Genomic DNA, 26459 nt, shown 5'->3' on the forward strand with positions numbered 1-26459 from the left:
TAAATTAAGCAATAATGCTACATTCTGCCCTAACAGAAATTGAGCAAGAAAGAGGAAATGGTCAGTTGTGTACACACACCACCCAGTAGAATAGAGGGCATGCGCGTGACATCATCATCATACCCGGACGTTATGCGTGGCAAGAAACAACATTCTGACAGCCCATACATCCAAACGGACAAGTCCTATCTGATTGCATTAAACAACGTTAAACTATGTTAAACTTACTTTGCCACTCACTTTATGCATGTGGATACCCTCTATAATCTTGTATGATATGAACACACTAATATACAAGAAAAGTGCACTCCTCTGAGTACAGATCTCCGTCAGGCCGGGTTGTCTACCCAGGGCTGGTAGTCGTGGTCAGTCGAGGGGTGCAGCCATCAGGACACGTGGAAGCTGCAGCCTGCAGGGTTAGAATTAGAGGGAGAGGATTTGATTGAATAGTTTATTTAGACAGAAAGAATGTATAAACAGCAACAGAGTACAGTCAAACACTCAGTTCAAAAGGGATAGCACCAAACAAGTCCTTGTGGTCTTGTTTCCATTTAGACCCTATGCAATCAATTCATAGACATAACATAACAACAAAACTCAATATCATCACAGGAAAAACATAAAGCACAAGGAGAGGAAAGGGGGGGGGGGGGGTGGGGTTATCATACATAGAGGATCGAGATGGTGCAGGAGAGAAAAGAACATAAATACAAGTCAAATAATAAAATATACTGATATAAGATATATTGTATACAGTACACACACATATACCTATAGCATATGTAGTGGCAGGTGTGTAGGCTTAGGCTACATGATGTTTAGAACATTAACATCAAGTGCAGTGTTCTTAAGGTGCAGTTCACTAGATCAGATAGTGACAGGTACGGGACATAGGTCTCATGGTACCCCCAGAGCTTGGTGCTGTGGTCTGCTGCTGCCCCTAAAGCCAGTGCATTAAGCTGGGCCTAGGCCTGTGTGTGCCTATTTTGGTGGTAAGTAAGGTCACGTTTCTGCAACTGTGGCATTTGTATAATTTGTGGTGCCCCCTACAGGTGTAAGTGAAATCTTTTTTGGCTCTGTTTGAGGCCCAAATTTGGGGAGAATTGGACGCTGAATGGGGCATTTTCTGCAAAATAGGCACTGGAATGTAATAAATAATAATAATAATAATAATAATAATAATAATAATAATAATAATAATAATAATAATAATAATAATAATAAACTGATAGATCTTGCTCACATGACTCCAGGGAAAATGTGTACCGAGTCTGACATCTGGCCTGGCAGATAATATAAAAAGGGTAAGAAAAATAACGCACATCCATTGGTGCTGAGCCAAAACTGTAGAAACATTAAACAATAAAAAGAAAGCAGGGGCTCGCAACTCACTTTAAGATGCTCCAAACTTTATTTAGCGACAGACGGGCAGAAAATACGACAAAAATACGACGTTTTCTTAAAGTGAGTTGCGAGCCCCTGCTTTCTTTTTATAGATAATACAAAAAGCTAATTTTATAACAACAAACATTTAATTTACATGCACGTAACAGCAGAAGAACAACTGAAGAAGGTTGTGGTTGAATAAAGCATTCTGTGGTGTTAGGCTATTTTTATCAAGGGGGAATATAATTATTTGGACCACAGGTCCAAGTGTTATATAATTTGATAAAATATGAGGATCCCCTGCCCGGCCTACCAAACATTCATTCTAGAATGGATGTATATGTAATACCATACCAGAGTGAAATATACTGTAGGGCAGGGGTGCCCACACATTTATGATGTGAGATCTACTTTCAAAATGACCAGCTCAACAAGATCCACTGAAAAAACAAGTGTACCATTGCTGAAAATAGTTTAAATATATAATGTACCTGGGGGGGCTTTGGAATAGGGAGAGATTAGGGAGAAATTATGACAGGCAGTTTCTGCTGTCAAAATATGTCCCCGTATTTAACTTAAACGCCCAATGCATTCTCAATGGCAATAGCACAAACTTTGGCATGCTACTAGTCCTATACATACTTACACCTAGAAACCCCATTCAAACATGGACATGTTTGCCTGAAAATAAATCTTTGAAATGTTTCATAGTTTTAGAAATATAGTGCTTTCAAATTTGAGAAATTCACAATGGGGCTCAATGGCAGATATTGGCACGTCAAAAAAGCACTTTCACCTAGAAACTCCATTCACACTTTTTATAATTCAGCTTACTGTGGAGACACATGCTGGAACTTTTTACTTTGAAATGATTTGTAGTTTCGGAGTTATTTAACTTAAACGCCCAGGCCTACAGACTACAGTCAGCCTGAGTCAGGCGGTAAGGCTAATAAAAAAAACACCAAAAAGTGCTGTGTGAAAAATGATTCAATCCTCACAAAATCTGAGTAAGCATATTATTTTACTCTACTTCCTCAGACATTCTGAGGAAGCATATGTGCACAGTGCACTATTCTGAGTCAGAAACACGCGCGTTTGCGCACGTACACGCACACACACGCGCGCGCGCACACACACACACACACACACACACACTGAGCCTGCATGGGTCTTCCGCAGTCCGCTATATCTATGCAGCTACATAGCAGGTGCGCACACCAAAACCAGTAATTTCGTACATTCGCTGTATGATTGTATCGATCGACAGATCCACTTTGGATTGAATTCTTAATTGTTTTATCATCTTTGAACGTTCATTACCCCCCACTAAAACAAAACGCCTGCAGTCTCCGAGTCCTAGGCTACCGCACTACTATGGGATTTCCTTTTTTGTGTAACTTTCGTCATTAACTGACCTCACTTGATATGTCTAGCAGAGAAATGTGTAGGTAGGTTGCATTTTCTGAATGATGAAAAAGTAAGAATTGTTCCTGGTGCGGTGACTCCTCTGATTGGCGGTGCGGAACAAGTGTACATGATGACGTAGGAACTGACGTTAATTCACAAAGACGAATGATGTGGCAAAAATCAAAGGGCGAATCGCAAAGAAATAGTGCCGATTGTGTATCTCCCGATTTTATAGTTTGAAACTGTGCTAGGCTGAGAATGTGTGAGTGCATAAAATAATAATTGTCTAACATAAGATGGACATTACAGACACAATAAGAAATGCCATTTAAAAACGCAAATCAATATTCATCCGCCTGAATCATACATTTCCGGAATATTTTCAGGGTAGAGTATATCCCATAGCCCGTAGAGACAGTCTTTTGGGCCGTGATTGGCTGCTTGTGAGCCGGTAACTGATGTTTTTGTATAAATCGACATAAACTAATTGGAATTAATACTACATCTGACTGAGTTTATAGTCATACAGTAACATAATATAACCTAAACCTAGGCTTTAATAAAAACGAATTAAATGTTAAATGTTGTCTTTAAAAAAAAAGGGGGGGGGGGGTGCTGTTTATTCTAATTCTAATCAACGTCATTCATATTACACATCAAACTTTATACAAATGTATATAAATAAATACAATACAAGACAATACTATGCACAGGTGAGGTGAATCATATTACAAGTACCGAAATATTCAAGGCCTTCAATTCAAATGTCATTGTTTTCATTTTAATTGTTTTAGACTTTAGTTCAAGGCAAGCAATGTAAATGTTCCAAACTGTTTATTGACTAATCTTTACTGTGCTGTAAACCGTCCGCGAACAGTCAACGGTTGCCTGACAACCAAAGGAGCCAATCACAGCGCAAGCATATCCCCGGACTATGGGGTGTAAAGTGCACCTTCCTCCGCTCCGCTCTGAGCAGCCTACACCGCCATTGCAGGTCCAGGTCCAGGGAGTAAGTGTAGCGGCAGTCAGGGGAAGCGCGCAAGTAAACAGTTAAAAGAACGACCAAAACCACCTTCATACTGACATCAATTTTTAAACAACACGTAGAAATCCCCCGTTCGGACTTTAGACAAGCCGATCCCTGGCTGTCCGGCTGGGATCTGAGAGAAGAAGCCGTAGTTTATTAGAAATAGCAGACGGAATAGGAGGAAAGTAGAGGAACCGCCATGGCTCAGATCCTGCCTATCCGCTTTCAGGAGCACCTGCAGGTATGTCAATGAATGAATTGTTCAACTCCTCCACAATGTGGGCCCCGTGTATGTACGTCTAAATAATGTAACCCTAACCACGGTGTTCACAATTGACAATTGACTTTACTAATATGACGTGAAGCCAGTGTTAGTTAAGCTAAGTTGGCTACTACAAGCTAAGCTAAGTAGCTAGCTTGTATGTGGATGACGTTTATCTATCTTTCGTGGTGCTAACACGACAGCTAGCCAGCTACCCTTGTCTTCTTCACAGGACCGGGTACAAGTATTCTGAGTGAAGACAAACCAACTGATGTGCAGTGGGCACAGTTCAGTCACAACGTTGTGATTAACAATGGCAAGGACGTGTTTACTTTGCCATTTGTACTGTGACATGACCAACTTCCCTGTCAAAAGTCGTCTGTCACGACTATCAAAGGCAGGAGTAAATATGCCCACCCTTGGCTAAGATAAAGATGGTCTTCTCTGGTCTACTATAACGAAGAGGTTTAAATGATTAATTACTGTGACCCTATGTGCATGGCACTGAGAATGTAAGGTTCAGTAACGTTATATTCTGTGCTTAAAAAGAATGACAGGTGTATTTAAAATGTATATTCCTTTCCTTGTTGCTCATCTAAGTTTGAAGAATAGTTCAACCTGGCTGTCAGTGTCACAATACTTTAAATGCCACAGGCTGCATGTCAATTTAGCTCGGGTGGCATGTTAACTTGAGAGCAAGCTTCATCATAGATAACGTAGCCAAGGTTGGTGTAAGAAATAAGTGAGTAACGTAACGACAACGTTGTCATGTTGGTGCACTGCCGGTCATTAATTTGAATTTTTTGGAAAGAATGTTATATTTCTCTTAACAGTGCAGTAGACAGTACAGACGTTTTTGTCTAGATTAAAAGGTGATCCTAATGCAAGTAGTCATTTTAGTTTTTGATGGACCCATCACCCATGCCCACCTTTATTGAAATTCCACTAAATTGGTCCTCTTAAGCAAGTGGAAAACATTGAAGCCTCTCATGGCTCAATTCAGGACTGCTGGCTTGCAAGATCTGTGAGCTTATGAATAAATCATAGTGTCTTTGGTGCCTCAAAATGAGACATGCGATCTGCCTACATCTTGGCTACATCTTGGAACATCGCTTGGTTTATTTGTTTTCAAAACATAATGAAGCATTTGTTTTAGTGAATAGCTTTGTCCTGATACAAAACACTTTTTGCTGAAACCAGGCTTGTATTTCTGTAATTCACAGCACTGTCAGACTGATAGCGTGGACCTAATATGAGATAAATAATATTGCTCTACCTTTGCCTAATTTATGGAAGAAAATGTATATGTCCACCAGTCAGCACTGAGATAAGTTACAAAAAGAGCGCTTTGCATGTGTCAAACATGATGGAAGTGACAGTGGCTATATCACAAATTTAAGAATCATTAGCTTTTCCTTGCCTCTCTCTAGGCCCTAGACTCCTAGAATCTTCTAGGGCATTATAATGCTTTTATACTTAACAGTTACCTTCACTGTAGCGCGGCTCTCCACGTTACTACCTATACAGGCTTTGGTTAACAGTGCTACGCAAGGATCTTTTGTATGTGAAACAATGCAAGGATTCTGGAGAGGTTTTTGATTCTTATGTCAAGCCACTCTAATTGCAAAAGGGGAGGTTCAGACTTCAGAGATGGAGCATGGTAGAAGTGGTGAATGACTCTTCTCAGACCAGGGAGAGGCTTGTTGTGCAATTGAGCCTTTCCTGTCATGCTCTGACTGAGTGACATGCCATCGAGAGTAGTAGCTTTTGAATTGTATTTGTAACTATAGTATTACAGGAATTCTGTTGTTGGTTGAGCCTGGTAGTTGTGAATACTGATGACTGCTGGCTTTTTTCCCCTTGAGTATGCACTTTTTTTTATAAAAGAGAGTAATGGCCTATATTGCATTTCATTTAGTTTATGTTTATGTCAGTTCAGGGTCAACCCTGTGATTTGAACTGTATGAACTGTGACTGAAGTCTGTATTTCCAGATTTGTGTCACTGCCTGATAATCTCTGTGCCTAGTGCTACTATCACTATCATTAATGCATGCCCTGTGTATGCTGTTCCAGGCATGTTTAACAGCATGCGCTCACTTGAGCAGCAGATCATACATACAGAATATTGTCTTGACAATTTGACATTACCCAGGGGTTGACAGGTCAATCAAAACTTTGGGCAGGTAGAGTTTGCGTTCAGGTTGCCCGATGGGGCAAGTGCTTGTTTGAGAGGGGATGCAACTGTCTATAAACCCAACACAAGTCTTCTGGTCTGTAGAATGTATAAGAGTACTGTTTACCTATATGCTGTTGTCGCTGTTGCAACACTTAAAAATATAAAAGTGTGATATAGGTGTACTGTGAACCCATAGTCATATTCATAGCTAGTAGTATGTAGGTAGGCTATTTGGCATACAAATTGAGGTATGACATTTTTTGTCACAAAGCCCCAGAAAGTAAAAACAAAAGTGTTAAATTGAACGGTAATTCATATTTTGCCTGTCATTTAATAATGAACGATTTACCTTTTGGGCAAGTGGCCATGACTTTGGGCAAGTAGAACATGACCTGTACTTGCCTGACGGGCAAGTGCCTCTGAGACCTTAGTGTCAACCTCTGATTACCATTTGAAATGGTAGTTGTTTTTGAACAGGGCATTTGGAATTAAGCAAGGTGTTTGTGCACTATAGGTAAGGGCACACATATAGCACAGAGTTCTGTGGTGCATGTCAGTCAGCCTGTTAGGTTTATGTTCACTTATACAGTGGAGTTTGTCCATAAATTGCTGCTGGTAGTCAGGTGGTATAACATGCTGACATGACTCCTTACACTGGAGCACCCAGGCAACGGCAGCAGGAACAGAATACTCCCAGCCCATTGGTTACAGTGAGGTCACATGGCCCAAGTGAGTTCATCGTGATGTCAGCGCCTGGTATCAACTGTGTGATGTCACTGTGCTCCAGTGAACTGATTCTGGGAGATTTCTCCCTGTCAGCTGTGGGGTTGCAGCACACAGGATCAGAGCTAAAAAACAAAACAAAAACAAAACCCCTTGAGAGGTCTTTATGACCTGCTCATGTTTCTGATGGGTTTTTGCAGAATTTGCACGGAAAGCTCATCTGCTTTCTTTAGGACAAATGGGTATGCCTAATGCCTATGCCCCTTTTTCAACTGGCTCTCATCAACCTCAATACTACCGTTTGGTTCCTAGACAGAGTAATAGGCTTTGTCTTGTTTGTCTCCTATACATTCAAGCAGGTACAGGTCATTGTTTTACTACATGCCATCTGTGTAATAAAACCCCCCAATAACATTCAGGTATGTGGTGTGAGACTTCTAAATGTTTAAATGTTAAGCATTAACAATTGGTTAACCTTTAGAAAAACATTTTAAACAGAAAAAAGTAATCTCATGTGATACTGTGTGGGTGTATGTACTGTAATCTTGCCATCCAGCAGAAAATATTAACATTAACATTTAAAGTAAACTCCCAACAATGATGCTGAATGATGCTAGCAGTGGCTAGCAAGCCACTGAAGCCAGATGGTAACGGGAGCAACAAAACATTGCCTATTTTGTCCACAATGGAAAATGGTATACATTCACCAATTTAGACATTATTATTAATATTATTTGACATTTTGGACAAAATATCCAATTTTACATTGAGGTGTCCACTCATCCTTAGTGCTCACTCTTGTATCCAGCCAGACTTTATGGGTGCAACACAACTGTAGAAATGTTTACCAGGTTGATTGTCAAAATGATTATCATTTTTCATTTTTGTGGTCAAAGGTCAAGGTCAAGAATGTTAATTCTTAAACATTTTGTCTGACTCTAAACAGTTCATTGTAGAAGGATGAGAAGGGTTGTCTGTGTCTCAATCACATATTTAGGACCCTGGGGGCATCTGGCAAGAACTACATGGCTCAACGATGCATACCTCTACTGCCCTTATTTCTTTCAAAAAATGAAATTGGTTTAAAAGTATTGTAAAACGCAAACAAAAGCTAGTTAATAGCTGAAATAGTGCAGCTTGGCCAGTCCAGCATTAAAACGACTGTCTCAATTTCTGTTCTGTCTGTCTCTCTGTCTCTGTCGCTTTCTGTCTGTCTCTCTATCCCTCCCCCCTCTCTTTCTCTCTGTTCATCTGGTCCACTTACTTGCATAGCTGGCATTTTTATATATCATCCATTTTTATGGCTGTATATTGGGTTGCCTTTATGAACTTGCATCACATGCAGTATATGAGAAAATAGGTTCTAATGTCTCATATTTTACAGAACCTACATACAGTTCATAACTTGAATATTCCACCTGCATAATTTACTATGATTTTTCCTTGGGTCCAATAATGGCTGTTGCTTGATCCTATTTATGGAGTGACGACATTGTCCCCATTCTTTGTTGACAAAGACTTCCCTTGCAAATACTAGCTAGTAACAGAACAGGGTGTGCCATATGTTTCCTTGCTTCTGCCTAATATGTCCTATTTAAAGTCTTCAGGGAAAAACAAACATGGCTTATTTAATTATAGGTATTTGTGGATTTGGTCAACAAGACACATTTGTTAACTTATTCTGTAATACGATGATGAAACACTTTCTTTAAGCAGTTCTACGAATGAGAACATGTTCTGTGGTCAATACAGTTCATAATTATGTTAAATAGCATGTTACCCCCGAAACCGAAATATCATTTATCCCCTCTGGCTCCCATGCTCCCTACCCAACGTTCTGTACACCATGCCAGATTTCTGTTGGGATATTCTCTAAAAGAGATCTCTTTAGGACCCAAAGGAGTAGAGTAAATGACATGAGAGATTTACAAATGGATTCAGAATCAGATCACAATTATCAAACAAAGATGAAAAATAATTATAATCAAACCCATTAATAATTGTAAACCCTCTGGCCACTGCCACCATGTACATTTAAAGGGTTGTTTAATGTGGTCTGTAGAATTTACTTAGTACAGTCACTGCTATCTTGCTAGCAAGATTTATCAAGTCACCTTGATGCCATTTGTGTGCCCTTGTAAACATTTTAACCTCTTTTCTGGCCCCAAGACAAGTATTGTGTGAAATGTGAATGCTCTGAGAGCATAGCATTCTATAAATGAGAATCCTGAGTTCCTGGCAGTGTTCAAGTTTTAGAGATCAGATGACCTAAAGTAGTACTACTGGTGACAAAACAGGAGGCAGTGGACTGTATGCATATATCATTTATTATCAGGTTGTATTGTTTCACTTTTAATGTGAGCTCGGCAATATTGATGTATTCTCATGATATTGAATTGAAACTGTATTTTGTCAATGCCAACTTTGCCCAGGTATACTTGACAGATTCACTTAAAATTGGATTACAGTTTAGAATTAGATTATGGACAGATACCAAGATATTGTACAAGTGCTCTCATTTACTTCTGCAGTCTCCTTCACTGCAGTTGCAACAAGCAATGTACTCTCTCTGATTCAATTTTAAGACTGGCCACAGGCCACAATATATTTCAGTATAATCAGAATCATCTTTTGAGAGCATTTGTTGACATTCACGCCATGTGACAAGGCAAGTTACGATTTCTGGAATTACTATCATCTTGGCTTGTGATTGTAGTTTTAAGTGTCATCTCAGTATAGCCTCGCACCCCCCTCCCCCTATAACCTTGTTAAATGTTGCTAGAAACCTTGGAAAGGAGCTTTTATTGTTCTCATTATAAATTGTTAGCACAGCAAGCGCACTTTGAACTCTCTTGTAACCGACCGGCTGATATCCCGTGACAGGTTGGTGAGGATATGGATTTGACATTCCCTGCCACTGTCCCACTGTACAATGAAGCATGCATTTAGGGAAAGAAAAAGGAAACTACAGCTCCGAACACCTCAGCAGAATTGTGCAGAGTGGAGATGGATGGCATGCACACGATGCATGGCATCCTTCTGTTCCTCCTCTTTCCCTTTTATCTTGAAGCCATGGCCAGCCCTCTTCCTTCTCACCCCTGGACTTGGTCACATGTCTCCCTCTGTGTCACATGGTACAGTAGGGGAAGGCTGTGCATAGCCATGCCTGTTGTTTCAGCTCCTGTAGACAATGGACTCCTGGTTTCCTGTTGAGTGCAGCCTGCACTCAAGCGCTGCAAGCCTCAGCACATTGCATAGCACATCCTTCCTTGCCCTTCCTTGAACTTTGCATGGACACTGACAGGACACACACACAGGGCACGTTTCTGCTGAGCAAGGTGCCGTTTTCCATCGAAGGAAGAGTAAAACGGGTCAGATAAACAGATGGGGATCCCTCAGGGTTACAAAAAGCTGCTGTCCCATGTAGGGTTGGCGGAATAACGGATAGTTTTGTAACCATTTAGCCAACATCATTATCCAGTTAATTAATGGTTAGTATTAGTAACACTTAAAATGCATGACCCACATACTGTACCCAAACTGAAATGTAAAAAATGATGTGTACACACATTACACACTTTTCTTGATTAATGTTTCGGGGGCTGTGGCATTAATCCTCATTGTCGGACGTTTGAATTTAAAAAGATGGGGTTAGGTGAGTCCTGGGGTGAAGGTTTAGTAGCAATCTTTTCAGTTTGTTTTTGTTTAGTTTTTAATGACATACTGTAGGGGTGTTGGCGAATCATGTGTTTTGAAGCATAGTTAAAATGACACAGCTATAGCCCACTCCTGTCCTGTTGATAAACGAGGAGATCCTGCCCAAAAATCTTGTTCTATGGTTGACTTCCATGATCACTTTTGATGCACAGACAAAGAGCACAAACTCCTTCTGGACTAGATTACTGTTTGCCAGCATGTTGGTGGGAAGAAAGTGTTGTTTATGCTCCAACATTCCCATTACCTGATAGCTGTTTACTCTTGACCTTTATCCAGGGCATTGTAGTAGAATTGAAATGATAGAAGAACACGTGATTTCTGTCTCAACCCTGGTAGGATAACCTGAGTTATGGCTGTGGGAGGAATGCCTAGGCTCAGTAGGTTGTTATGGTTTCCCAGGTGATATTGTATGGCTTAATGGAAATATACAGGTGACCAGCATTGTCTCCACCAGGCCGAAGGCATGGGGAGAGAGTATGTTTTGCACTCCGTCCGTCCATCTGTGTGTGTCCGTCCGTCCGTCCGTTACCAGTTTATCTCCGGCACCATTAGCCTGGTCGATGCCAAACTCTTCCAGATTTTGTCCAAAGATCCCACAAATCAGAAACAGAATCAGTCTTTATTGTCACATCACATTACAAGTAAGGTCGGTGAAAAGCTTGGTTGTGGAGGCTCATCATTGCAGTTAAAAAGGATAGAGAAAAGAGAGGAGATAAAGAGACTGCAAATAGAGCGTACACAGCTGCAGCCATATGTCGGTGCTGCCAATAGTTACAGTATCTCTATAGTCATGTGCTCAAGACGGATCTGTCTATTTCATATTGCATCCTATAATTGACTAACATTGGCTTTCAAAGTTTGCAGGATTGGCCCGTTTTGAACAAAAAGCCTCAAATCATGAACGCACCGTGCAATTTACATGAAATCTTTCACGCACTTTCCTACTAGGCCGAGGAATATATCCCACCCTTTTCACATTGGCCTGTAATAGTACCACCAACAGGTGGATTTTGGCTAAACACATTTTCAAAGGCGTAAGAACAAATGACACCATTTTCACATTGGCCAGTTTGGCCTATTATAGCGCCAACAGGAGGCCACAACCTGACCTGGCCTGGTGGAGACCTGTGGCCCGAGGGGCACTTTTTCTAGTTCTCACTGTCTTTGTGCAGTATTAGTAATAATGAAACATTTTTATTTCTGTTTTTCTTTAGCTATCTGTTTAGCTGTAATACATGAGATTAATAGAGAGTATGCGCATGCTTAAAGTGAATGGCACATCGAGTGGCAAATCGAGTGGCAAAGCAACAGGCAAAGTGAGTTCAACATTGTTTAATGCTGTTTAATGCAATCAGATAAGACTTTTCTGTGTGGATGTATGGGCTGTCAAGGCCAGAAAGTAGTTTTTTGACACTCAGTAGGCGTTCCTGCATAACTTCCTGGTTTGATGATGATGTCACACGCATACCCTCTATACTGTCTGAATGTCTTGTCTTCCCCTGTAGTGTCTCAGTAATTCAGCAGCTTGCCATCTAGCTTTCTAGACCGCTAACTATCTAACGGCTTGGTGTTTTTGATCAAGGTCTTTTTATTAGTTGGTTGGTTTAATGCAGCGTACTTGTTCCCTCACTGATGTACATGATGGGTTCCCTCTGCCACCTGCCTCGGTAAAGTGCAATGATTTTCCAAGGGGAATGAATAACAAACAAAACTAACTAAACTTTGGTATCTGCATCAGCAATTGTTTTATTAAATATTGGTTGCGCCACGGTATCGGCCCTGAATCTCCCAATCGGTGCATAATTATATAACAAAGACAATACATTCACATTTGGTTATATATGGCAAATATTGGATTTTTACACAATGCATCACTAATTTACTAAAATAGAAATTTCAGATCATAATGAATGATTGATTATAAATTATTTCACCCCTAAATTACTCCCAGTCTCCAGACCCTCCTTGTCCCTTTCTCTTGCCCGTTGCCAGCTCTGGCATGTCTTATTTACTCTCTCCTCATCTATTCCTTACCTTTTCCTTTCGCACCCGCTTTCCTCACTCATCATCCTCTCTCTGTAACGTTTTCTCACTTGCTGTCAACGTCATTGCCATTGCAGAGTAAACTCACACAAGGACACTCTTTGGATGAATACATACTTCATCAGCGCTACAGTAGCATATAATGATCTAACTCACACGCTCCATCTTCTCTGGTGCTCTTCTGTCTTCCCTGTAAGCTCCTTGGTTAACTTGTCATAATTAATCAAAATAGTAGTGTGATCAAATAACGTATTCAGTCAGCTCCAAGTGTCCATTAGGTAATGTCAGTGAACAGGCTACGTGCTACTGCTAAGTGAGTCACTTCTCCAGGTTTCTGTACTAGGCTAGCGCTGCTGGTTTGACCTGCTTTTCCCTGAAATTCCTAGTCACTGAGGTCACGGCAGTGTTTGCCCACAAGTCATGTTAGCCTTACCACTGCAGACCAGTTTGGAGCGAACTGTGTTTCAACATCCAGCATGCATCTGTCTGTTTTTTCTTTTCTTTTTTCACTCTGGGGGTGCCTGGGGTAACATATTCATGTGTAGAGGACAAGCTGCAAGATAGCTCTCCTTTCCCATTTTATGAGCAGTACCATTGTGACTGAACAGTTCTCCTGCTGGCCCTGAAGAATACATGACAGATGGAGGGGTGCGCAAGTGAGAGAAAGCATGTAAATCTTTCTAGAAGACGTGTGTGTGTCACAGCTGTGTTGGTTAATGTTACCAAGAGACTAAAAAGACCATTTTTAACATTTTATTAAAGACCATTTTTGTATATCCCTTCAGAGGGCTCCCGGTGTGTGTTTGGTTGAATGAATGCTTATGCTAATATCATTTTATGAATTTACAGAAGAAAGATATTGACATCACATATAATAACGGGCTTAAACTTCAAGTTCGTAAGGCTTACCCTTATGTTTGGTCATTTGTAGCACTGTCAGGAAAGGGAGCCAAGTTACCCATACGTGAAAGAATGTGGGTGGGGCTGGGTTGTGGACAAGGGTGTGTGTCGATTCATTGATAAAAGGTACTCCTGTTTCGTTGGGCTCTTCCTGGAACTGTCGTTTGTGTTTGCTGATTAGTAGTACGCCAAAGACAATTGTAGATAGAGTGCCAGTGAAAGCCGCCTTCTACTGTTGTCCTGCTGCCATCATTACAAAGGCTTCAAACTAAATTATGGCAAGTTCATCACAATTCCAATTTAAAAGACACTTTGTCTTCACCAAGTCTGTGGTTCCAAAAACTACTTTGACCCGCAGCTGAAACACAATTTAGTCGTAGAAAACAGAGTCTGCAGTGATGTAAAGGTTTTTCAATGTAATGGGCCCCGGGACCCAGGGGTGGTCTTTTTAAATGGGTCCCAGCCAGGGACATTTTATGAGTAGTACTTGAGGAGGAGTACAGTACTGAGTACAGTATTGCATCCCAGGACCCCCGGAGGGTGACATGATTGCGTCATCTCTCAATTTAGTTAGTGAGTCTATAGGATGCAGGCTATTTGCATCACTAGTCTGTTTAATTTCCAGAAATATCAGGTTCAGGTCCTTACTGATATTTTGTTAAAAGTCATTAGTTCATGTTCAATGATCCTTAGGAGTGGTTTGCTAATAGATATTGTAAACATTGCATTGACTAATGGCCCTTTCTTCTCTTTTTTCACCTTGCTGCTGTCAAGACTCTCACTGAAAATGTGTGCTTCTGCTTCCATTGGTCTAGTCCTATGGGACATGAACGTATTTCATTTTTAGCTACATGATAGTACAGAAGAGACAAATGCTCGCCTCACTCCCTAATGGTAATTGTAGAACAGTGGTTCTCAAATGTCACAGGCACAGCCACAGGGCCCAATTCTCTATACATAATCCATACATTTTTACTACTTTCACATTTAACACACAGCGTGCTGAGCATTTCGGATGCTTTCTCAGGGTGCTGAGGGATTAGGTTCAAAGAAGGACTTTTTCCAAGGCCCACAGCGAACGTCGTCTTGTAGCGAGAATCACACCACTTACCTCAAAAGAAAGCTTATGTTGTCGGCTCTAATACAAAAAAAAACATTCTGGAGTTATTGACCTTCATGTAACACCTGCTTTTGTCTAAAAGTGGTGTTTTTGGGTCGATGTCCCCGACGCGGCGACGCGTCCATTGCGGTCTTATCACTGCAATTATGATGAATAATAAAGTGTTACAATCACTATAGTCTGGTCTCCTCCACACTAACGTGCGTACAACGAGACACTCCGGAGTCCCAGTGCCTTCTTCCACCCGCTAGCAGCAGCCCGACCCGGCCAGGGCCGGCCACTGCTGGTGACGGTCCCTCGATACAATCCGTGAAGTTATGATCTCGTTTGTTAGTTATCTTGTTTGTTCGTATTAGTATGAAGAAGGAAAGGAGACATGAATCTGACCACCTTCTGTTATTCAAGGCTGCTCCGATGGTGGTAGCGTCTATGGGCACTGCCATTACGTTCCGAAAATACACACAAGACCCCATCCCCTCCTCCCCTCCCCTGAAACAGGAGGGGAGGGGGGAGGCAAGCTGATCTTGGGTGTTCATGCAGTGTGACATGTGATTCATTCCCGGACCGTCGGGATTCGAACCACGTCAAATCCCGTGTCCCGCATTCTGTGTGTTAACATTACATTATGATAAACTTTTTTTTGTACTTCAAACTTAAACCGATATAATATATTTTATGATATTGGTATGTAAATAAATATTACCACTTATAGAAACCCTGCTCTAGAGAGTCAAATGCTTGACACACCATAATTATGTCACCCCATGTCAAATAACTTAAATGATAGAAGTTGATCGAATTGTTCCCCTTATGAAATATATGGTGGCCAAAAAAAGTCATCTGAAATCTAAAGATGCTCACTCCCAGCAATTATCAGTTGAAGTAATTTACAACTGCAGGATTATATCCTGCCACCAAATGTTGTGATGGGAAATCTCACTGCCACTACGTAGCTCTGCTGCTAGTGCTGTGTCGGGGGTTGTGTGAGGCAGACAGGATGCCCTGCACAGAGTAGTAAAATAAGAGCAGAGCTGGCCTGGTGTGATACTGTGTTAAAAGGCCTGCCCACAGGCAGAGTAGAGCCAGCCGTACGTCTGGTCATGTTGTAATGTATAACATCAGAGTTAGGATGTTGGACCAGGTACTGGAGTTATAAAATGCTGAAATTGAAAACATTTAAAGGGCCACTCACTTCACCCCTTTTGCCACCAGATCTTATTTTAATGATGTTCAGGACACAAGAAACACATAAAGCATTGGTCTGACTGCAGTTTCTTCCAGCAGTGAAATGTCCCTTTTAAGAGGGCTTTGCAGAAGAACCACACTTTTATTGGCAGTAGTAGTTTCTTCCTTTGGCCAGTGCATTGAGAACTTGGCCTAGTCGGATTAGCCCTCCACCCATTCCCACTCCCTAATAACCAGCATGGAGAGTCCATAGCTGCATCTGGTCAGGAGGGGCTGCTGTTCTGTGTTCAAATTTGGTGACCTCACAGCTTTGGCTGTAGCCGGAGAGCAGTCGAGCTGCTAGTCAAAGACGCAGCATATTTATGTGTTGTTGTTCACTGAGGATCACTGGCACCAGTTAGCCCTGTGGATGTTTAGAAAGACCATATAGTATTTTGCAGGTGAACGTGTAATGTTGTAACTACAACCCCCTGCAAGTCTATTCCAGTTTACAGATGTCTGACAATATGTATTTGTTGTGTGTAATTTTGTTTCCTACTTATGGCCCCCGCCCCGTTAAGGCCTATAACTGCCTATTTCTTTTTAGAGTTGTCCCGATACCATTTTTTTCAGACAGAGTACGAATACAAGTACTTAACTTTTAATACTTGCCAATACCGAGTACTGATACGAGTACTTTATTTTTGTTGAGTAACCACTTATTTTATCGCCTTAGATGCCTTAGATGCAGATGGATCTCCGATCTACACTTGTCAGTTGTCATTTAGGCTTGTAGATCGGCTGTTTTTGGCGATTTGCTGCATTGGGTTAGAATTGCTCCAGTTCAGCCTAGTGTGGATGTTTTGGTACTCGGATTTTTTTTTAAATCAAACCAGTGATGCTACTCCAAGCATTGTTGGCAATGAAATACCACAGTACATTGCAGTGGGAGAGAGTTGTCCCCAGTCCTCCACATGTCCAAACTGTGGTGCGTGCACCCCCAAGGTTCCACCTCTGGAGGGTGCTTGACATTAGTACTGTAATGGTAGTGTTGGTGTTATAATTAATACAAATAAATAACTTAATTGTTAAGAAATGACTGGTGTGATATGTGCTTTGGGGTTGCGTCATCTACCCCAGGGTGCATGGGCTAGGCACCTCTGTCTGTAGGAGCTAAGAACCGCTGTTTAGGAACCGCTGCCATAGACCAGGGCTTCTCAACCTGTGGGTCGTGACCCCCCTACTCCCCTCCCCCCCCCCCCCCGGTGGGTCACCAAATTATTTCGGGGGGTCACCAGATTATTTTCTGCATGTGTGTAAAAATAAATAAATAAATAAAGCAACTAAATGGCTGGAAATTAAGAGTTTACATAGGCCATGTGCATACATAAACTTTAAAGCGATAATCCTTAATGATAGACATGGCCAAAGCATTTTTGGCGGTCCCCAGCCCAAAAGGTTGGGAACCCCTGCCATAAATTATACATCGGCTATTTGAAAGTAACCAATCTACAAGCTCACACAATGCATCGCGATGTGGAGTGTTGAATTTTCTGTCATTTTTTTTTCTCTCTTTTTAAACAAATTTGAAATATGTTTGAAATGTTTTAAACACAAATTTTGTGGGGTCCCTCCCCATACTACACACAATACACAATCTGTCAGTGTGTAGATCAATTTGGAAATCTAAAACGTGTTTGCAGGCTTTCCTGCAGGAAAAACATAGTCATAGTTGGAGCTACCTGGTTTTTGTTTTGTTGAACTTGGAAGAGTCTCAGCAGATTTTCTTAGGGGGAGGGGGTCATTGGCTGCACTGAGGACAGTAGTTTCAGAGTCTGAGACTTGCCATCTCCTTTCAATTTCCCCCACCAGTTTACTTTTCAATGCTTTTTTGGTGGTACACTACTACTGACTCATCATCTTGCTCTCTAAGATGTCTTCTTTTCAAATTTGTCATTATTGGCAGTACTGCTGACAAGGACACATTTCTTCTTGTGACAAGAGTTCAGTCATGGTAATAAAGGGCTAAAAGGATGGCAACGGTTTCCTTTGCGATGCCCACTGGATCATCCCTTTTGGTGAAATGTGGTTCAGATAGGATAGGAGTGCTGAAATGGGCCACCCTGTTCACAAAGACTCTCCAGCATCAATCACATTGAGTTGACTTCCAATGCCACTGTTGCTTTTTTAAAGTGTCCCAAAACTCAGTCTCTTTCCACAAGCCACGGCATGGCTTACACTAGGGTTGTTTTGTTAGTGTTACTAAAGGTGCATTTTATATAGCGCCTTTATCCAAGGCTCTTTACAATGATTGTGCATTACATTCAGCCATTCACACACATTCATGCACCGATGGCGGAGGAAACCATGCAAGGCACCAACCTGCTCATCTGGAGCACGCAGTGAGGGCCTTTGGAGAAAGTCATCAAAAGTTGTCTTTGGCAGTGAATGAGTTTAAAAGGTCTTAAAATACCTTAAAAAAAACTATCATCTGGGGACCCCCCCTCCATAAAAAAACAAAACAAACATGTGAGGAGTGAACACCCACAGGTTGAGAACCACTGCATTTAGCGCACCCTGCTGACAGTCCCACCCCCTGGTGCCTCCTCCTGCTGCAGCATCTCATGATACGTACTTCAACACGCAAAATGTTAATCTGTAACAGCTAAATAAATAGTCTCTTGCTTAGGCAAAGTATACCTTGGCTTCAGTGTTTTGATTAATCATATCACTTCCATGATACTGATAGGTCTCATGTCTTTTTGTATACTTCATCATTGGGTACATATTGTTTGTGAGGTGCTGGTGGCTGACGAAACATCCATTTCAGACAATGGACCTAAACAAATACAGATATTCCAATAGTAGACTTGGTAGCATAACATGAGCGATAGGCATAGCCTAATTTATTGTGATGTGTGGTGTTGCATGTACGCCCAAGCGGTCATGTTGTCAGGTTATGTTTTTGTCACTAACTCATTAGTGGAGATTTTCCTTATAACACCAGATGTGCATGTGCTTCTTTGGCTACTTTAATTGAATCCGTTTGCCGTTCTTTTTATATCCTACTTCCATGGTGCACACCGGCATGCTGCCGTGTGCCGCCGGGCACCGCCGCATGCTGCATGTCTGCTGACATCATTTCCATTGTTGGCTTAGCAGCTAGTAGGGTTTGATTTATCAGAATGTCAACAACATGTCACACCATGTAGAACTGTCTTCCTATTTCCATTCCCCCTAGTATCTAGTTAACCCTTACTGACACCTTATGGTCATAGTATCTAGTTAACCCTTACTGACACCTTATGGTCACAGTATCTAGTTAACCCTTTACTGACACCTTATGGTCACAGTATCTAGTTAACCCTTTACTGACACCTTATGGTCACAGTATCTAGTTAACCCTTTACTGACACCTTATGGTCACAGATAACGCTATCTAATCATCACATCCCCTTTCTTTTGATTTTGTGAAAATGTTTTTTAAATACTTATGATATACTATAATAAAATAGCCTACCCTTTGTTTTGCAGTTCTTTTCTTTTAATTCACAGAATCAAATCACCAGGAGCCTGGATAGCTTGGTTCCAGGCTTAAAATAAATAACAATATTTTCAGAAATCTTTATGGGGGAAAAAATGAATGGGCTTATTTTGTGGAACCACTGCTATTGCCCTTATACGAACCGAATCTATACCAATAGTGATCTATTATACCCTCCTTTGCCAAACACGAGATTTGATAAGAGTATTAATCCAGAATTAATAACATTTTTACCGTATTTTAGCCTCCGTCGCTAGCCACCACTTTATCACTTTATCACCATGCGGCCGGATAACAGCTCTTCTTCTCTGCCTTTTTCGTGCATTCTGTTGGCACTGCCCCCAGATCGCCGTCTATGGTAACGAGGGGGTGTACAAACGGGGGGGAATCCCCCCCCCTCCCATTTAGAACAAATAATTTCAGGTCCAGCAGTCTGAACATTGCATGAGGTAGTCGGCATGTAAACAACATGATAAACCTGGATACTAATCGGCACTATTGAGTATTGACCTTTCCTCTCCCTTCCATTTATCTGCTCCATCAGCTCCAAAACCTGGGGATCAACCCGGCAAACATAGGCTTCAGCACCCTGACGATGGAGTCGGACAAGTTCATCTGCATCAGGGAGAAGGTGGGCGAGCAGTCCCAGGTGGTGATCATAGACATGGCCGACCCCAATACGCCCATCCGCAGACCCATCTCCGCCGACAGCGCCATTATGAACCCGGCCAGCAAGGTCATCGCACTTAAAGGTACTGCAAGATCCCCACACTGAATGGGAGATATGACACATCACATAGTTACAATGTTGTATATTGACTAACTTTGAAGAGGTTTTTAATCTTTAAGTCTTGAAATGTTCATGCAGCTTACCAGCATGATCCATTATTACACTGTTTGAAGTACATATTTAAAACATCTGTTTAGTCTGTTACATCCATACTGCTGTTTAGTTTTCTTTTATAAAGTAACATTTATTTTATTGGCCAATTTGTTTTCCACACATAGACATTATATATTTTGATAATTTCTGTCCAGCAGCCATGATTGTTTTGACTGTTTTATGTGTTTGTTTTTTGTTTTTCTCTGTTTTGTCGTTTGTATGTTCTTTTTTACCTTTACTGCTTTCTTATGTGTATGCAGACGGTGAGTTAAAATTTAAGTACTCCTTTGTGGAAGTTTAATCCTGTTATTATTTATGTGTTAAATTCATATACTCAGACCAAAATGATCACATTCGACTTTGATGAGCACGCCAACTCCGTCACCTTCATTTAGCCACATACCTCCTTGAGCACTAATGGCATAACAAAACTATTTTCCAGCATAGTTTTGGCAATATTTCTTTAAGTAAGCCTGCTCACACAGATTATATGTTTAAAATCTAAATTGAAATTTTAACTACATTTTGTCCATGTGTCCTTTTCTCAGTTTGTCTAGAATATATATTTTGTAGGCCTACCTAAACAGGATTTAGCTTTCACAGCCTTCTAGCTTCATTGCTGGCATTACATCATCTCTGTTAGTTGTACAATTGATTTTAGTGCCTGTTTGTAATGGTGAAAATGTGGGATCTCATCTTAATTTGATACACAAATCTTTTTCTATCAGGAAATCCTCCTGCAACGTACCACCTCAAAACGATCACGGTGTCTGTGTTACATGCACACTATGTGGGTTGTCCTAGCTAGTTATTTTTTCTTTATGAAATGAAAGTCTCCACCATTCAGTGACTGATAGTACTAGGACTAGTACTAAGGTTGTAGACTGTTTGGGATTAGACTTGGATTATGATTTATGGACAAACTACTAGCTGTAACTGTACTAGCCTACAGTTGTAGTATTGATTTTAAAGATAAGTGGAATTAGGTAGGTAAATGTTATGTACTGTATGTAGTCTACTGTATGCATTTCTGTGCTTACAGTATGTCTCCTACTATTATGTTCTATGCACTGCTGGCCTTGGAAAGTTAGAATACACAAGGGACAAATAATAATAATAATGAATATGAAAAATATAATTTGCACAACTTTACAGTAAACGAGATATAGGAACTAAAAAGCTATGTGACAAAAGGCAGACCAAAGCTATGTGAAAGGGGGATGAATAATGGAGATGGAACAGAGAGATTTGGAGAAGAGCAAAGAAAAGTATAGACATTTGCGTCAGTATGTTGGTCTGATGTTTTTCAACTAACTGCATTCTCTTCAGATGATAACGTTTAAGATTGATTTCTACATACATCGGTCTTGTGCCGTGCCGTAAAAAGTAATCTACAAGCTCACAACACGTCGCCATAGAGCAGTGCATTGCAAGATTTGTGCATGATGCTGGCGTAGGACGAAGTATAATTACACATAAAGGCATGGGTGCCTCTAGACAGTGGCGTGCACAGACATTTAGAGGGGCAGGTGCTCAAGTTAAAAAAGGGCACCTTGTGCAGCGCGTGGAACCGGCCGGTTGCCTTAATCTATTTTGGGCGGGAACCCCTTTTGGTGTTAGCATTATGTTATGCTTTAGCTATTGAAAAATAGCAGATCTACAAGCTCATAGCGCGCCACCGAGTGGCGCGCTATGAACTTGTAGGTCTGCTATTTTTGAAAAATCCAAAAAAAGAAAGAAAAAAAAAAGGTTTTTAGGGGGTGCTCTAGCACCCCCTAGTGTCTATCTGTGCACGCCACTGCCTCTAGAGAGGGCAGACGCTCAGTGGGAGAAAGAGTCTGTCTATAGAGCGCCAGTATTGAGTCCCGCATTCACGTTGGCTCGGATTATATTATTAGCATCGCTGTACATGTGTGTGGAAATGTCACGCATTGTAAGTATTGTATTTACGGGGATAAATTAAAATATGCCAATTCTTGCAATCCATCACTGAAATCCAGGCCCTGGGAGTGTACATTGTAATGGTAGCCTGCCACAAAACAAGTTTGTAAAGCAAAAAGAAAAAAATCCGATTAATAATAAATAAAATTAAGGTTGACGATGTTAAGCGTCTCCAAAGACGAGGAGGGAGAGAAAAAGACAAGCATTTATTTCAGTAAACCTGCCTGCATTTTATTGCGGATATTATGTGTTAAAATACCTCTGGTCATAGAAGAAGAATCCATAGCCTAGGCTCATGGCATTCTTTCTCTATTGCTGTAGTGTAGTAAGGTCATCCTCAATATCAAAATAGGGTTCTGAGGGCACATAGAGCGTTTTCCCACTGTGTCTCTGTGTCGTGTTTTAACCCGTTCTGGACGGGAACCCGTGTTGGTGTTTTAACTAAGCATTATGTTATACTTTAGCTATTGAAAAATAGCAGATCTACAAGCTCATAGCGCGCCACCGAGTGGCGCGCAACGAGCTTGTAGGTCTGCTATTTTTGAAAAATCGTGAAAATGCGGCACAAATCTTTGAATATTATATTCTTTCAGAAGACTTTTTTTCTTTTATTTCGACGTCAGGCCTAAATGGGTTAATATGCAGTTTAAAAAATAACCGTAATGTGAATATTGAGTTCAGTTGATATGTGATATCATATCACAGGCTACGATGATTCTGACAGCAGTGCTATGGCCACTGCGTTTGTCCACCTCTCCTCCATGTGATGTTTCACTGAGCAGAGAGCTTTTGTTCCTCCCACGTCTCTTGACACATTATTACATTATTAATGCTGTTCCCATAGATGGTCGATTGCACTTTTCCTCAGCAGAAAATTGTTTGCATCTCCTCCAACTTGCTAAATCCGTCGTTAAACTATCAATGCTCTATATGACGAAGGCGCACCTGCTTCTTAAAGGTAATGGGAGCCGAATCACTGATTTTAATTAATGTAATGCCCAACACACCCATAACTTATTCAGAGGCTTAATACCACCCCTTAGACTTAGAGTCATGCACTGACCTTTGCACTCAGATAATGGCATTTAACCAGCACGCTTGCCGTGGATAAACCCCATACAAATTTAGTGCCCATTTTGGACCATGCAATATACAGTAGATCGTTTAAATCGGGCCCAATGTGTGTACACTGACGTCCTCATATTCTAAGTAATTCCAAGGGAGAAGATGGGCTGCAGTGAAGAGATTATAAATAGTCCTAATGTCCTTTGAAGAGTTCAAATTAGTCTGTAGCGTCAGAATATTAGATTAGCTATGAATTGATGGGGTAGTTGAAGTTAAAGTCTCTTGATCGTTTGGGGTCAGCAGATCTAATTAGCGCTGTGTGTGTGAGCGAGAACTCTCAGCCATGCCATGTGAGCATCACCTGGTGGACATCAGTATAAATTAGAAAATGGTACTTCTCGGAGCGCAGATCTCCACCAGGCTGGGTTGCCTACCCAGGGCTGTTTCAGTCATTGACTGCCATCAGGACCTGAGGAAGCTGCTGGGGGAAATATAGCTCTAATGCGTTGCATTTAGAGCTATGTTACTCTCGACTACCGCCGCTCGCATAAATGCAGACCAGCCTCTCGTCTTTAGCGTAAATAAAAATAACGTTTTTGCTACTCACCAAAACAAAGGCGGGTTGTGTCATTAGAAAGCCTACTTTCCTTAGTGGGAGCACTCTGAGCCCCCCACCACACGTATAAACGGTACTTTTTGGCCAGAAAGGGATTTTGTTTCACCGGAGGAAAAATATTCTCTATGAGGCAATTCTCTGGGCAATATCGGTAGAGGGTGCAGCGGAGTAACTAAAAGTATTTTTTTTCCCCCGGTGGACAAAATCCCCTTTTGGCCAAAAAGTACCGTTTATACGTGTGGTGGGGGGCTCAGAGTGCTCCCACTAAGGAAAGTAGGCTTTCTAATGACACAACCCGCCTTTGTTTTGGTGAGTAGCAAAAACGTTATTTTTATTTATGCTAAAGACGAGAGGCTGGTCTGCATTGATGCGAGCGGCGGAAGTTGAGAGTAACATAGCTCTAAATGCAACGCATTAGAGCTATGGACCAGAGCTAGGGGAAATACAGTTTGTATGACACAGTGCAACTGTTGGTACCGTATATGTGGCGGCCGGGCGGCCCCTATGGGCAGAAGATAAAGCGAGTTTGGATGTGTGGTCTATAGCGATTTGAGGCATTTGTCTTTGTTAAAACGGCAATCATAGCCAATTGGAATGGAATCTGAAAAATCTGACTGATCCAGACTCCAATCAGAATGTGATAAAAGTATATGAGAAAACGGAAACTGCTGAGGCTTCGGAAGGAAGACCCAGTATGACCTGTTGAATGAATTGTAGTCTGAGGGCAATAGTCTGCTGCACTTTTCTAGAGTCTTGGCTTACCACTGAGAAACATGTGACATACAGGAGAGTTCAGAGCAGGGATAAGCATTCATCACTGCAGATTATATACTGCCTGGGTTAAACATTAAAGTGATGTTTTTTTTCATGGAGATGCCACCAATGTTTTTATGGAGATTATGCAATATCAGTGGTGGTGACTTTTCAATTAATTGATTCTCCGTCTCTGTGAAGAGAATGAAACGATGGCATGTGGAGACTTGCTGGGCCTTGATACTAGCTAACCTACTGTACTTAAGTGGCACCCATTTTATTGACACAGTAGACTTTACTAGACTACCACCACAATAACATCCCTGTTCAGTCAATCGTATGATGCTCTTCTTCAGGTGACCATATCATGTGACCTACTGTAGTGTCTTTTGTTTTGTGTATGGTATGGGCACAAAGGACTTGCGCACGGGTACACACGCAGCACACACACGCGCGTGCGCAGCACGCACACACACACGTTTCCTGTGATGGCTTAATCGAACTGAATCAAAACGCAACTTGATTTGCTCTTTCAAATTTGGCTGCCACTGCAAACAGTCACCTTTGCTACACTGCTCGTCGTATTTTAATCTAATCATGTTGTGATAGTGACATGGCAAAAAAGGAAAATTCTGAAGGATACCACAAATGAGTTTATCTCTCTGATTTGATATATTTCTGTAATTGTCTTTTCTAAAGACTCACTAACAAACAAGGTAACTCATGCTGCTTCTTAATAAAAGCTTTAGCTCACAAAATTCACCCAAACTAATAAAACAAACACAAAACAACAGGTGAGTCAACCTTTTCCTAACCTTTTAATCTCTTTATAATGGCGACTAGCGAGACGATCCCCAAAATACATATCATCAATAGTAGACGATCTACCATAGACTTAATCTTATGTGATACTTTGTGAAGCTTGCCCCTTCCTCAAGCTTCTTCATTGCATATCATTTACAGTACCATCTCTCTCTCTCTCAATTGCAATCAACTGTCTTATTCTTCCTTGTGTATTTGACCTTTTTGTGAGTTGTTTGTCATTTGCTTCCCCTTCCTTTGCTCATTCTCTCTATGAACTCCATGTAGTTGTTGTTGGCCAGAAACCTTGTATGTCCAAGACCGCTAATTCTGAGGAAATGGAAAAAAGTACCTGGGTTGTATCCAAAGTGGTTATTATTTAGACACAAGCTTTGTTAATACTTTTCATGGGTGAAATATTTAGAGACAGACCTAATCACAGACTTACTTGTATGTGATCGAGCTTGTTGTGGATTGGCAATATTTGGTACGAGAAACTTTATGATGTTCAAAATTGGGCATTCATTTATGAAAAATAATAAAATTATTAAATGTGGAGATACAAGGTTTCTGACAAATTGACTGCCATTTAATAGAAATGGCTTCTAGTAAGAGGTAAACTGTTAAGTATTGTATTTATCAGTTATAACTGCATTGGATTCACTCAAACAGTAACACACACACACACACACACACACACACACACACACACACACGCATGTACATATGTATGTGATATATATATATATATATATATATATATATATATATATACACACACACACGTGTACATATGTATGTGATATATATATATATACACTGTGTATGTAATGTGTGTGTGTGTATGTGTGTGTGTGTGTGTGTGTGTATATATATATATATATATATATATATATATATATATATATATATATATATATATATATAGTA

General features: G+C 40.9%; 1 protein-coding gene across 1 annotated transcript in view; it reads left to right on the forward strand.

Moving 5' to 3' along the window:
• The first annotated feature begins 3769 nt into the window (after positions 1-3769).
• Positions 3770-26459, forward strand: part of cltca (clathrin, heavy chain a (Hc)) — a 48590-nt gene continuing 25900 nt past the window's right edge. The window contains exons 1-2 of the mRNA XM_079507872.1: positions 3770-4061; positions 20015-20222. Coding sequence (XP_079363998.1) covers positions 4020-4061; positions 20015-20222 — 250 coding nt within the window. The 5' untranslated portion in view covers positions 3770-4019. The remainder of the gene's footprint in view (positions 4062-20014; positions 20223-26459) is intronic.

This window comes from Electrona antarctica (genome assembly GCF_951216825.1).
Source record: "Electrona antarctica genome assembly, chromosome: 8".
NCBI lineage: Eukaryota > Metazoa > Chordata > Actinopteri > Myctophiformes > Myctophidae > Electrona > Electrona antarctica.